Source organism: Zalophus californianus, chromosome 9 (assembly GCF_009762305.2).
Source record: "Zalophus californianus isolate mZalCal1 chromosome 9, mZalCal1.pri.v2, whole genome shotgun sequence".
NCBI lineage: Eukaryota > Metazoa > Chordata > Mammalia > Carnivora > Otariidae > Zalophus > Zalophus californianus.
In genome coordinates this window covers 97,701,081-97,715,841 of record NC_045603.1, presented here as the reverse complement: position 1 = coordinate 97,715,841, position 14,761 = coordinate 97,701,081, and the positions used below count along the sequence as shown (strand labels likewise).

Here is a 14,761-nt window from a genome sequence, read left to right as displayed (position 1 = left end):
TGTTCCTCAACCCTACCAACCCTCTGACCATGCTGTTTCTGCAGGAAACCAGACCCAGGTGCTGCCCCAGTGCAACGACTCTGTGTCTGAACCCGCAGGCTCTGCAGCCTCACAGGAGATTGCTGCCACCTGCTCAGGTGAGGGGTCCCAGGGGACCAGAAAGCCCTTCTCCTTTCCTGTGAAATGCTCCAGTGGCTTGATTCTCTCCTCAGATCGCAGACAGCTCCGCCTGGTGGATGGCGGCGGTCCCTGCGCCGGCAGAGTGGAGATCCTTCACCAGGGCTCCTGGGGCACCATCTGTGATGACAGCTGGGACCTGAGTGATGCCCACGTGGTGTGCAGACAGCTGAGCTGCGGGGAAGCCCTCAATGCCACGGTCTCTGCTCACTTCGGGGAGGGATCAGACCCTATCTGGCTGGACGACCTGAAGTGCACAGGAAAGGAGTCCCACATTTGGAAGTGCCCTTCCCGGGGCTGGGGGAAGCACAACTGCAGACACAAGGAGGACGCAGGGGTCATCTGCTCAGGTCTGCCTGCATGCTGTCCACAGGCTGGACCAGGAGGTGGGGGCTCTGGAGGACGGGAGTCTGAGCCCTGAGGGGTGTTGCTGAAGGGCCAGAGGAGAGGAAGACTTCCTTCCACACTGCCTGTCTTTCTAGATATGAAGATTAGGTGCTTTCTTTTCCTTCTGCGGCAGCTGATGTTCAGGTCCTTCTTTCTCAGTAAGAGCTCCTGACAGAGCCGTTTCCTACAGTTCCCACTGGAAAGCAGGGCTCGATCTTCAGTTCTTTATGGTGGTAAAGTCTTGAGATCCTATTGCTGTTGAAATGCATTACCACAGAATTAGTGGTGGAAACAACACAAACTTATTAATTTACAGTTTTGCATGTTAGAAGTCCAACAAGGGTCTCACTGGGCTAAAATCAAGGTGTCAACAGGGCTGCATTCTTTCTGGAGGCTCTGGGGGAGATTCCTTTTCCCTGTCTTGTCTAGTTTCTTAAGGCCATGTGCATTCACTGGCTGGTAGGTAACTCCCTTTCTTTCTCTTCAAGCTGACAGTGTTGCCTCCCTTTGACCATTCTTCCACAGTCATGTTTCCCCGACTGAAGCTGGGAAAGACTTCCCATTTTAAAGGATATTAGGTCTAAGGATGTGATTGGATTTGGGCTCACCTGGTTAACCTGCACTACTCCAGGTTAATCTCACCATCCCAAGGTCCTTACCTTAATCACATCTGTAGAGTCTCCTTTGCCATGTAAGGTAACATATTTGCACAACACCTTGGGGGGCCGTTGTTCTGCCTACCACCCCACTTTCCACACTGCCTTTCGCATACTCCGTCAGAAGTTTTGTCAAGAAGCAGGATTCAGCTTCCCCTCTGTGTAGAGTACCAGGTGGGTATGCCTTTCTGTTCATATTCTACTACATCATTGTGGTGGAAATAGAAACACAGACACAAACACACAAAATCAGTTAAAAGGGAGATCAGTTTCAGTCTTGCCACCTAGTGGGTGCTTCCTCGAAAGAGTCAGTGATGAGTGTTCACAATCACTGGCATGGAGAAAAAAAATCAAGAGCGTTGAGTGGAATGTTTACTGTGGACTGTTTCCCCCTCTCTCCCTTCTCATATTTAGACTTTCTGAATCTCAGGATGGTGAGCGAGGACCAGCGGTGTGCTGGGTGGCTGGAAGTTTTCTACAATGGGACCTGGGGCAGTGTCTGCCACAGCCCCATGGCAGACATCACCTTGTCCATCATCTGTAGACAGCTTGGCTGTGGAGACAGTGGGACCCTCAACTCTTCCATAGTTCCCAGGGAAGGTTCTAGACTTCGGTGGGTGGATCAAATCCAGTGTCGGAAAACTGATTCCTCTCTCTGGCAATGTCCTTCTGACCCCTGGAGACGAAACTCATGCTCTTCAAAAGAGGAAGCTTATATCTCGTGTGCAGGTAACTTACTGTTTCTATGTGTCCGTCCCAGTCCTGTAGGATGTTGTTAGTGAGATTTATATCTTCAAATCTAAGGGATGAGTTTAAGATAAGACTACAAATGAAGTTTGGATGATTATTTAACTTACACTTCCCAATCTTGTTTCACAGGAAAAAATAAGGAAACTTGTGTTTCATGAAAAATACCAGAAGGATTGCATTGAACATAAGCAATACCCTGATAAACTTTCTAAGCAATTGCTAATGAATTAGGAATAGTTAAGTGATATCCCAACACATTAAAGTAAAGAAGGGTCAATGAGGAATCAACCCTGATTGTTTTGTCTCTTAAGCTAATGGTATTTTACTCTGGAATGCCAGATGCCGATTGACACCAATCAGATTGGTTTTTCAGTCAGTCTGTTGGTACATAGTAACTGAGTGCCTTCTAGGCACAAATTTACGCTGCAGGCAGGAGGATGGAGAAGAGAAGAAAATGTAGTCTGCACTATCACGGAGCTTACAGTCCAGTGTTGAAAACTCTCGTTAGCCAGAAATTTCATGAAGAGTTAGCAAGTGCTGTGGAAGTGTGGAGCTGGGGTAAAAGAAGAGATACTTGGAAAGCTGAAGGGTAAGAGTTTCTCAGAGGAAGAAAGTGGAGAGATCACTTGGGCCAGTGTACATACTGAGGTGGGAGGAAACATGGTGTCTTTGAGGCACTGAGAAAATCCCATCGTGGCCAGAGCAGAAAAGGATGAGGGAAAGGGCTGCAGGGTTCCCCTGGAATGATGAGCAGAGCCAGAGACCTCTCTGAGGCAGGCCCAGGAAGACATTCCTGTTAAAGAGGAATTTGTTTATCTTCTTGGCTGCCTCATCATGGAGAACTGCTGAGAAGTCAGTGGCCCCATGTCCCCATGACTTTCTGCTTGAATTTGTTTCTTCTAAGAGACCCTGAGGTTCCCAGTTTTCGGGGGCTGATCCTGTCTCCTCTGGGACTTTCATTAACTACCATGTGCTTAATCTGTCCCCCTCATCTCACTCTCTCAAAATGTTCTGCAGAAACTGCTGGAATTTGGAGCCCATCCTCTTCAAACTCCCTTATGCCCTCCAAGTTCCCTTCACTTTCACGTTCTGATCAAAACCTGACTTTTCCCTGAAAACACCGATTTCCCCGTCACCTGGAGGCTTTTTTTTTTTCTCTCAACACACTTTTCTCTGGGCCGAGACTTGGAATGGGTATACTTCTCGCTCTCAGCTGTCACTTTCAACAATCCCCCTTCTGTCTCTCTTCTCAACAGCCGGCTACTTGAAATTCACGCCATGAGGCAGTACCGCCTAGTACTTGTACTTGTTGCTGTCACCGTCTTAATCTGGTCACTCTCCTTGTCCACTGAAGACTGCAGCACCAGACTCATCAGGTTCCTCATCTCTGTCTTACTCCTGGAACCACTGGTACTTACTACAACCTCCTTAAACACAACTGAGACAGCAGTCTGGTCTCTCAGTTCATTGACTTCCTCATTTCTAAGCATCTTTCCTTCCATCCTATCTCGGCCTGTGCATACACCACTGACCACCACCAACTGTACAACTTGAAATCTTGATTTCTTTATTCCGTGCTCTGACCAGTGCTTCCTATCCTTATGGCTCCTAACCCAGAATGCTCTATTTCAAATAATTGCTTGTCCCCAGGGAGATACCCAACATTTTCCCCTATCAGTTTTTCTTACTTTTCTACTTTCCTCATGTCTGCACATTTTTTTCTTAGCCAGATTAGATAATATGATCCAACATTATAATCATTCTCCTTAAATTTATTCGACTCCCTTGCCTCCTCTTTGTCAGCCTCACCTGGCAAACTTCACCTGGTTAACGTCAACAACCTGAGTACTCCTTGTCTGCACTGGACTAAGGCAAAGGCAGGAAAATAACACATAGTCAAGTTGCTAGCCTACTTTTGGATTCACCAACACAATCTCTAATGCGAGTTCCACAGTGTCTCTGAGTACTACTGTACTTCTTCAATATGTGTGCTTGCCCTATCTTTTTTGTGTGTGTGCTTGCCCTGTCTTTAAAATTATATTTTTTACATATTTTCTGCTCTCCTCACATTGTCAGCACCAGATCCCCACCATCTATTCTCAAATCATGATCTGCCTCTTACCTCATTGAAAAACTAGAAAAGTCAGCTGCCAACTCCTCACCTTCCTTTTACCAAGTCTCCTTATCTGTGGTCTCTGCACATACTCTGTACTCACTTGGCCTCCTGGATCAGTGGCCTCAGTCCTAGCAGTAGGCCAGCTCTTCTGCTCAGGCTGTGGTTCCTAACTGCCCTCGTCCAAGTCTTCACTTCTATTCCCTCTAATTTGCACCATTGACTGCCCCCTGTCTCTTGGTTTATTCTCATAAATATATATATGGGTTTGTATGTCTCACATCTTGAAAAAGACCTGAACAAACAGTTTTCCTTGACTTCCTTGCCTACTGCCCATCCCCCTTCTCTCTCCTCCTTGGCCATGTTTCTGAAACTATGGTCAGTAACCACTCACAGTCTTCACAGTTTTCCCTCTTCTACTATTCTAAACTCATCCCGTTAAGTGTTAGGGTCCACCATTCCTCTGAATTGGTAAGGTAATGAAATGTAGCAGACATTTCTCTCTCCAGTATTCATAAACTTTTAGCAGTGTTCAGCAGGTTCACTTCTCATTCCTTCTCATTTTGCTTTCTCTTGACAGTCACTCCACCTCATTGTTACATAGGAGTGGTTGGGATCACTGGGAATATAATTGCTCCTAAGACAGGCTCCAAGGAGCACTAACTTTTAAAAGCTAGTACACTCTGTGACCTGACATGGAATCGGATGCAGAGCAGACAGAGAGATAAGAACCCAGAAAATACTGTGTCTGGAACTCAGGTTAAAAAAATAGTTTCAAGGAAAGGGGGATGGTGATATATACTAAATTCTACTAAGGCTTCAAGAACGTTTGAGCTGAAAAGTACCCAGTAGATTTTGGGCATTGTATGTTATTGACTGTTTAATGAGAACATTTTTGAGGTGGGGTAGAAACCAGAAATAAAAGTATCAATAAGGTGATGGTTAGAAATGTATACAACACTTTTGAGAAACAGTGAAGGGCAAAGAGTGAGAAGTAAGGTGCTGAAGTGTAGTATTCGATGCTGGAAATAGATTTATTTTAATTGCCAAGTGGATTAATTTGTTGTTGTGTAATAGGGTGATCTACTTGGAGAAGTGACACAGGCACACTTCATTGTCTGAGGGCATGTGTCTCCAGTGCAAAAACAACCGGAAACCATGTCATAAGATGTCGGTAATTAGGCTAATTAGCAGAAATGCCAGAATAAATGTAACCTGATTGTTGAACTCTGAAGGACTTTACCATGGAAGAGGGAGAAGAATCACCATGAAGTAGCTGATCCAGGGGATAGGACACCAGCTGCTGGATGGGGGTTGCAAGGAGGCAGGTTTGGGTCCATAAAGGTATCTCACCTTGTGATGGCCCCTCGGGGAATGAACAATACCAACACTGGAGTCACGATGGGATGGACAGCACCTTCCCTTATATCCATTTTTGCCTATCTCTGTGTTTCTTTCCTGAATCAGTGACACCTGCTCCTGCTGGGGTTGTATCATGCTCGGCACTAGGGAAATTGTCTTCTTTCCTCTAGTTTCTTTTATGCTTAGAGAGAGAGACCAGGTCCTTTCTTGTTCGCTTAAATTACAAAAACACTGCTTACTTATAGTAAGCAGGGAATATATACAAAAAATGTAGAAAGAGAAATGAATCACAGCCCATGACTCCTTGTCTATTTGTACACTTCTGTTGTAAACAGGATTAATGGACTGGTAAGTACTGTTTTTGAAAATCATCCATTCTCATTGAAACATATCCAAACTCATATATCCTTAAAGGGTTTACGTTGATGGAATCTTGTTATTTGATTTTACAAAATTGGGATTATATCACACACATTATTGTTATATTAGCTTGTATTGCTTAATATATCATGGCTATTCCTCCAGGTAGATCTAACTCATTTGTAAATCAGTGGTATAATATTCCAGTCATCAGAGATTGCTAGTCCAGTTCATGTAACCATTTACTTATTTACTGGTAGTCTGATTGGTTTTGATTTTCCCTCTTTATAAACAATATAAACCTGCCTCCTTAAACCCTTCATCCATCAGCGAGAGTCCTGCCCTTGGAGCAGCTCATGGTGATTCTCCTCCCTCTTCCATAATAATCCTTTCGTACATGTATTTCTACATACAGGTGAGTTTTTTTACTGTAGGATTGCTCTCAATGTTGATATTATTAGATCAAAGAACACGCACACATACATTTTAATAGGTATTGTCAAATTACTTCTGGGGACTCTTTTCAATTGTCTTCTTCGTATCTAGAGAGAATGCTTGGGTTTATAAAAAACTGGAGTATTAAACTAAAGCCAGATGATATAGAAGCTCCCAAATCAATAAGCTTAAAAAACCCATGTCTCATGCTAAAATATTTGAACTCTGAAATAAGGATTGACAGTTGCTTTGCTCCTGGTTTCTTTCTCCTTCCTTCCTTTCTGCCTCCCTCCCTCCCTCCCTTCCTTACTGTTTTTGCATTTTACAGTGTTTTCCCGTCCCTCAACACTTTTCCAGTTCCTTGTTTCCCCCTCCTCCTTCCCTGCCAGCTCAGGTATATCTTGGGAGTTGTCTGAAGTCCACAGCCAAGGGAGAGCGTGGTGATAGATATTTCAAAGGCAGAGGCTCACTCTCTTCCTTGCTTCCCTTTCCTCACCTCCTTTTCTTGTCCCTGTGAAAAGCCAAGCAGATATTAAGCTATAAGACCCTACACTGATGATAATTTTCTACAATCAAACACAATGAGTTGAGTGATAGTGAAGTCTCCAGTCCTGAAAGTGAGCAACCACCCAGAAGGGGTCCTGCCATCATTTTCTGAGATGTTCCTAGGTTAGAAAGTTGGATAGGATAATATGGAAAGAGTACACCAATTGTGGTATTTTATGACAAGTACCATGTATACTTCTGTTTTCTTGTATTGTTTCAAATTTCTGTTTTTCCTTTGGTTTCAGTTTTTTATGCATTTTTGATCCCACGTTTGTTATCTGTGTCCCCCTCCATGTAGTTTTTGTCAGTATATTTGAGTATCATGCAAACATTTCTGCTTACCACTTAGCCATTTGTCCACTTAGCCATTTTTCTGAGTCCTCCTTCTTCCAGTTCTTTACAAAAAGTGTTTTCTTAATATAGTAATCTTTGCTTGTGCACATGTCGTAATGAAAAATAGATAAGGAAAGTTTATAATGTGTTATATAATTTCCCGTTAAAAATATAAATGGAATACTGAATGCAAACTACTTCTGTGATTCTGGATGTTAACAAAATATCAACTATTATTACCACAAACCATTAATATCAATTTGTATTCCCTTTGTTATCTTACTTATTAGCAAGAACTTAAAGGGATTATGTTTTACTGGATTTTATTCACCCATCCATTCAATAAATATTTATCAAGCCCCTATACATAGTATTTATAAAAGCTTCTCAATGCACACTTGTTGAATGAATGTATACAATGTGGCAGGCACTGTCCTAATAGAAACACAGAGGTGAATAAGACATGCAAGGTATTTCCTTTTGTGGAGCTTGTGTGTGTGTGTGTGTGTGTGTGCACATGCACACGTCTGTGTTTTATTTATTGTGGAATGTGGAAAGTGATAAACCAGTAAATGGATAAAATAATTTCAGGTGGTGATAACGGCTATGATTTAGTGAGTGTCTCAGTAACTCAGCCCGTTAGATTAATTACAAAGCCAGGTATTTTCACTTGTCATTTGGACTGAGCCAAACACTTTAGATAATCTTGTTTGGGGCAAGACCACCCCCAGCTGTCCCTGATCTAGCACTTCCCCTTTGTCTGCTTCTGCAGGAGTGAGACCCAAGAGCTGTCCAACCGCTGCCCCCTGCACAGGTACATCAGCCTCTTCTGCCTCCCCTGTTGGCTCCCAAGAGCTCCTTCCTTCCCAGCAGGGGCAGTAACAGAAGGTGCTGCTGCCTTTTCAGACAAAGAGAAGCTCCGACTGAGGGGAGGAGACACGGTGTGCTCAGGGCGAGTGGAGGTTTGGCACGAGGGCTCCTGGGGCACAGTGTGTGATGACTCGTGGAGCCTGGCCGAGGCCGAGGTGGTGTGTCAGCAGCTGGGCTGTGGCTCTGCCCTGGAGGCCCTGCAGAAGGCGGCATTTGGGCCTGGAAATGGGAGCATCTGGCTGGATGAGGTGCGGTGCAGGGGTAGGGAATCCTCCCTGTGGGACTGTGCTGTGGATTCCTGGGGGCAGAACAACTGCAAACACGAGGAGGATGCTGGAGTGCGGTGCTCTGGTGAGTGGCTCTGGCTGAGCTGGAGCAAGGGTGGGGCAATGGGGTGGGCTAGGGGAAAATGGGAAGTTTGCATTCAGAAAGCATCTAGGTGCTGTTAGCCCTGGATCTAGGACAGGAGGAGGTCTTCACATTAATGTTGGGGTAATTGAGGGGTGATTTCAGGGCTCAGGTAGGGAAAATGGGCTGCCCTGCACTCTGACCAATTACTGTACTGCAAACTCCTGTTTTCTCTTTAGGTGGAAGACCAATATTGCTGTCTACTACAGCAGGTACAGTGCCACCGTCTGTAGGCAGGGGAGAATATTCAGATTCTTGGGCCTATTCTGTGGAATCTGACAGAATTAGCCAACTCAGAAAAAGGGAAGATCCTGAAGAGCCATCTGCTGGTGGGGAGGTCTTAGGGCATTTTCCTTGGGGAAGCTTCCCTTAGTTCCCTTCAAATTTCCCTTGCCCTTGGGCCAAGGGAGGCTGGTTCCTGTTACAGAACCTAAGGTTTTCCCATTTGCCCATGAATGTCACTCCTCCACAGCAAGAACACGAGTGTCAGCTTTCTGCAGCTAGATGCCTATCCCAGGAGTTGCCTGATGCTCTGGTCTGGGGAAGCCCGAAGAAAGGGGTTGCAGTTGTGTGACTTGGCCCAGCACCCCCTTGGACCTCATTGGAGTGGAGTTCAATTTATCTCAGGACAAGGCCTGGGGGAGTGCCCACCAGGGTCAGAGTCAATCCTGTTACGTCTGAGGCTGGGACTTGTCCAGGGTGCTCTGGAAATGCTAAAGGAGTTTCCCTGGGTCCGTGCCCTATTCCAAATCCTATTGGCTTTATTCTCCTTAGGGATCAGACCAGGCCCAAATCTTGTCCGTGGCATCTTTTCCCTGTCTGAGATGCTCTGCCTCATCCTGGGGGCCCTTCTCTTCCTGGTCCTCGTCATCCTGGTGACTCAGATGTACAGATGGAGAGCAAAGCACAGAGGTGGGCTATAGGGAGTACAGGGTAACGTGGGAAGTGTGTGGAGGCAGGAGATGGGGCCAGGTGTGAGAGGGGGGAAAACTGTGTTTGAAAAACTCCCATCTGCCCCACACGAAACTCTAAGGGCTGAATCTATAGAGTCTCTTAGGATGGAACACTCATAAGTCATGGCTTCTCTGTGAGACGAGAAAGAATAGGGGCTGAGCTGTGGACACAGAGTCAGACAAGGGAGAGAGGTGCAGACATGGTACATGGGGTAGGAGGGACTCTGCAGGAGTCCTGGCAGCCCTGAGGCTTTTTCCCTGTGTGAGCACTGGGAAGAATGATTAGCTTGTTGGTTCAGGATGAACTCAGGGGGCAATCTCTCACTTGCTGGTGGTTTGCTCAGCCTTACCCGGTTTCGAAGATGTTCTCAATGAGGCTGTGTACGAGGAGATTGATTATCTTGCGACAACGAAGGAAGATCTGCTGGGCAGCAATGGTGTGTATCCCTGCCTTGCCCTCCTGTGCCCTCTAGTTGTCAGGCCCCCACTGTCTGTGAGCCAAGGCTTCTCTGCAGACCCCATACCTACCTCATGCTCACTGAAGCAGCTTCTCCAAAGGCAGCAGAATGGGTTCCTGCTGAGCCCCTGTGAGCTCTGAGCTTTCTCTTTATACTGCAGTATACTTTACACTACTATATACTCAGCCTTCTCTGAGCCACACATCGTGCTCCAGCATTTCTTCTCAGCCTTACCACATGTCCCATGGGTGTGAGAGGGTGTGTTCTGTTTGTTTTGTGATGTTTTTCTCCACATTAGGGGCCCTGTCAGATGACTCTGTGACTAAACTGCCATATTACAGTGGGGATGGTGAGGAGAACAGTGACTTTCAATCTGCTCCAGGTAGTAGGGGTGAATCTGCCTTGGCTGGGTAATCAGGGCAGGGGACTTCCCTTCACGGAGATGAGATGCAAGAGGGACAGTCTTCCTTTGACTGGAATTAGAGGGGTCTCTTCTCTCCTTCTCTGGTTGCTCTGATGTGCCTCATGGTGAGGCTGGGCTTTCTGTGTCCAGAACCACCCTCATTCAGTTGCAACAAATACACATTGTTTTGAAAAATAACATCTGGAAAGTGTAATTGACCAAATATCTTAGTAAGGCACAATGGTGTAAGAGTTTCTTTGAAATATGTAGGAAATATTGAGGTGTTTGGATTATTTTTCTGGTTTATGGACACATAAAATGAAATATATGACCTTGGAAAAGACCTGTTAAAACATGGAATGAATAGCACCTCTGTTTAGCAGCCATTAGAATCTCTGTGGCAGAAGGGGTTTTAGGTATTACCTAGGCCAACCCGTTTACTGTGGTTTCATCTGACCCCTTTGTCTGCCCTTAAAATCCCCAGCTCAGAGGACTGATGCCCCTAGTGAGGATTATGATAATGCTGAAGAGGTACCAGTGCCTGAGGCTCCTCCTGCCTCCTGGATGAGTGAGGGGGAAGTGCCCCCAGAGGAGGAGAATGGGATGAGGGCCTCTCAGACAGGTGAGTGGGGTTAGTTGATCTCTTGTAATCTTTTGTCTCTGTCCTGGAAAGGGTGAATTTGAGCTCTTTATTGCTCATCCTTCCTATAGATTCAAAATTCAGATGATCTCAAAATTCAGATGATCTCATATCCTTTGACCATCTTCCTTTCTTTCATGCTCTCACATTCCTTGGGGAGGGGGAGCATCACTATATTCTTGGTAACTGCGTCTCCATAACTTCATCTTTGAGGTGCTTGCATTAAGACACAGATTAGTTTACCAAGTCCAAAGATAGAACGACTGTTCTGGTAACATTTTTGTGCTGTCTCATATGTGAAAGGCATTTAGAGATTTAAGAAATATTGCAATATTGGAATTTGTGAGGCATTTGATAATTTGAGATGCACTGCAATCATATGTTAGCACTAATATGTACAAAGTCTATGCTATATGGTAGCCTTGAAAATTAAAGCCATGATGGTGGATTATAGAGTCTGAATTTCTGGGCAGTTAAGGGCCAATCTGTTCCAGACGTTTCAGTGGTCAAATGAAGACGCTCATTCTCCAGAGAAGAGTGTTTCTCCATTTGAGGGCCAGTGTGACACTGGGGAGGTGGCAAGTATGGAACAGATCCTGTGATTGTTTTTGTGGGCATTTGGGGCAAGTCAAGGCCATCAAGAGCAGAGTGGGATTGTCAGTGAGGACCTGAGATTTCTCCAGGTCTCCTGTGCCCTTCTCTTTCCGAATTAAGATCGGTAAATTGTGAAAGGAGAAATTTTCATGTCCCTTACGGTTCTTACCATTCTTGGGCCATCTCTGCTGAGAAACATGTCTTCATAGAGCACCTGTGTTGGCCATGGATCTCCTGTGATAACAGTGTTTCCCAGAGACCCACATGGACTGGATCCTGATAGGATAACCTTGACATATCTTTACTGTAACTATATTAAATTGTCTGAGTCTCCTTGAACATTACTTGATGCTTCATCATCACCACTTACTTGACTTGCTTCCACCATGGGGCACTGTCCAGGCCCTTTGTCCCAGTTCTAATCAAACTTCTCTTTACTGCTTCAGGCTCTTCTTTACAGTTCTCTAGAGGGGTTGCTGGTCCTGGAAAAGAAGAATCTAATCCCTGGCTGCTCCAGGGGGAAGAAGTGAACACTGTGTATGATGACGTTGAACTACATGCCCTTGGAACATCCATTGCGGTTTTCCCATGACGTTGCATTAAAAATGAGATAAGGCCTTGGATATTCTAATTGCCTGTCTTTCAATAGAGTAGTGCTGACTTATAATTGTATTATATGAAATTACTTAAAATTAAATATTCTGAATAAGGTACTTTTTGCTTTGTTGATTATTTAGCAAGTTTTATCTCGATTCACAGTTTCCCTCCAAGGAAATACAAGGTGAGTATATTGACCTGTTTTCTTACCTCCCCTATAGGCTACTCAAGGCCTTACTTTGCCTGAGTTCATGAATGTTCCAGGCTCTCTTTCTTAGACAAGGGACTCTAAACTTGGTCCATACTCATGCCCTCATTCCTACCAAGATGAACTCATGGGAGAAAAAAAAAAACAATCCTGAACATTCATGTATGCTCTTCCTTGAGATGTGGTATCATCTGTTTTTAAACAATTCCTAGGTACCAGCCATGGGTAGGAATTTCAAAGTTGAGGGTGGGAGGTTGGCTAGGAGAGAGAATGGATACAGCTTTCCTAGCCTGCCCAAATTTTCATGGATCAATTAAAATCCAATTCGGGGCACCTGGATGGCTCAGTGAGTTAAGTGTCTGACTCTTGGTTTCAGCTGGGGTCATGATCCCACAGTTATGAGATCCAGCCTTACCTTGGGCTCAGCGCTGAGCTGAGTGTGGAGCCTGCTTAAAGGATTCTCTCTCCTCTCCCTCTACCCCCTCCCCCACACTCAAGCACTTGCTCACTCTCTCGAAAAAAATTTTTGAAAATCCAATTCTCCATTACTATCTCTTCCTATTCCCTAGGTTACTTTTCCCATTTATTACTCAAGCCCATACAGATTCCTTCTCACTCTTCTCTCATATCTAGTCAGTTATCATTTCCTTTCAAATTCCGTCTTTCCTCTCCATCACTTCTTATTTCTTCAGGACATTGTCATTTCTTGTCTGTCCAATTATAAAGCCTTCTAAGTGAATTATATCAACTGCTATCTTTCTTTACTGCAAGTTGATAAAGGACAAATTGGCACTGACCAACAGACCTGCATCCAAGTGGGACAAGAAGGCAAAGAAGAGACCCAGGCAGAGGAGATCCAGAAGGAATATAGAGAGATAAATCAGGAACTATTGGCTACATGGGTTTTATAGATGTGGATGGAGTGGTGACATGATTGAACTATTAGAGGAAGAATTTGAGACCACTGGGCTTCTTCTCTGAAAACATATTGCTCCAAGATTCCTTTGATCTGGTTACTATTTACAATGCAAATGTGATTCTTCAAGATAGAGAGAGCTATCCTGTAGCAGTAGCCAAGGAAAGATTATGTCTCCAAAACATCCCATCATATAGTGAACGTGTGGAGGGGTTACTGAACTAATGATAGAAGAACTGAGAGTAGTGACCTGGTCATGAGCCAAGCCCAATCTATTAGTACTTAATTGATGGCTCTGGTTCCAACCTATAATCACTTTTGCAATTGTCATAATTTTTGGCAGGCATGGGGATTGGGAAATAATCAAGGTTTCTCTCAGTGCAATATACATGGCCATTTGCCATAGGGAAGTAATGACGTCAATGATGGAATAAAGTATACCCACCAAGATTATTATATTTTACTTCTGATGCATGGTGTCAACAAAACCAAAATAGAAAGCTGGTTACTACGAGTTTTCAACTTCCACTGATTTTTCAGTTTCCACTAAATGTTCACTTAAGAAGTCATTATATTTGAGAGATTTTATATTCAGCCCAGGACCAGGGATTCAATTCTTCCAAGCCTTGAAGTCTATTGTAGAGAAGGTGGAGCTTTGTTAGATAATGAGGTTGGAGACCAATACTTGTGCACTTTTCTTGATATCACAACTGGCTTAGTAATCTTCCCACTACTTTACAGATCATTTAGCATTCCTAAGGCCCACCTTGGTGCTCTGCTCTCCATCTGTGTAGTTGAATCACCGGGATGCTATGGACCAGGGAAAGAAGGTCCCCCAGGATGAGACAGAGAGGATCCCAGGTAGGGAGAAGATGCCAGGGATAGGAGCTTAGCCTGAATTGCTGGTGCCTGAGGAGAAAAGAGGGCCATGAGATTTTAGAGAGGACGTAAGCCCAGGAGAATCCCCCCTTATCCCAGTCATCTCCCGAGTCCTCAAGACCATGAAGTCACCATTCAGATACAATGGGTCTGCCTGAATCTCAAGATGTGATCGACCTAGGTCCTGCCCTGAGCTGTGTCAACTCCCTTGTGAATCCGGTTCTAAGGGATTCTTAGAAAATGAAAGCTGGTAAATCTTTGGAGCATTACAGCTGCCACAACTTAATAGGACTATGAACACCTGATCATTAGGCCTTTCTTATACTGACATGGTTAATTTTTCCAGAAATATGTAGATTCCATAGTGTAGGTCCCTGAAAATAAGGGTGTCTCCTCTATCATTTGGCTCAGAGTAGAAGAACCACTTACGTCCATGAAAGGGGAGACTATTGTCCTCTCACCTGGAGAGAAGAGAAGGAGAATGGGATCACTGTGTTGAATTGGCCTAGAAAAGCCATAGGGTTGCACTTATATCAATGGCATATTGTTCTCTCCCAGATCCCAGCAGATCAGGCCTCTCCTGGAGCCAGAGCACAATACAAAGTTAGTCCGGGAAGTACTTCTGGAGACAAGCTCACGTGTCCTTGGATCCTAGTCCAATACCCTGGTCCTTCCATTCACTAGTGCACTTCATTCCAGCATTGTCTCCTGCTTGC

General features: G+C 44.7%; 1 protein-coding gene across 5 annotated transcripts in view; it reads left to right on the top strand.

The window, feature by feature from the left end:
- LOC113922148 (antigen WC1.1-like) overlaps positions 1–12,142 on the top strand; it is a 46,589-nt gene extending 34,447 nt beyond the window's left edge. For 4 of the 5 annotated variants that reach the window (XM_035729285.1, XM_035729284.1, XM_027594020.1 and 1 more), the window contains 11 exons: positions 45–137; positions 213–527; positions 1,635–1,949; positions 7,892–7,933; positions 8,026–8,340; positions 8,577–8,609; positions 9,172–9,309; positions 9,695–9,787; positions 10,107–10,190; positions 10,696–10,833; positions 11,892–12,142. In XM_035729285.1, the coding sequence (XP_035585178.1) occupies positions 45–137; positions 213–527; positions 1,635–1,949; positions 7,892–7,933; positions 8,026–8,340; positions 8,577–8,609; positions 9,172–9,309; positions 9,695–9,787; positions 10,107–10,190; positions 10,696–10,833; positions 11,892–12,037 (1,712 nt within the window). In that variant the 3' untranslated portion in view covers positions 12,038–12,142. The remainder of the gene's footprint in view (positions 1–44; positions 138–212; positions 528–1,634; positions 1,950–7,891; positions 7,934–8,025; positions 8,341–8,576; positions 8,610–9,171; positions 9,310–9,694; positions 9,788–10,106; positions 10,191–10,695; positions 10,834–11,891) is intronic. The other variant, XM_027594023.1, reaches the window with a different exon arrangement.
- Positions 12,143–14,761: the final 2,619 nt, after the last annotated feature.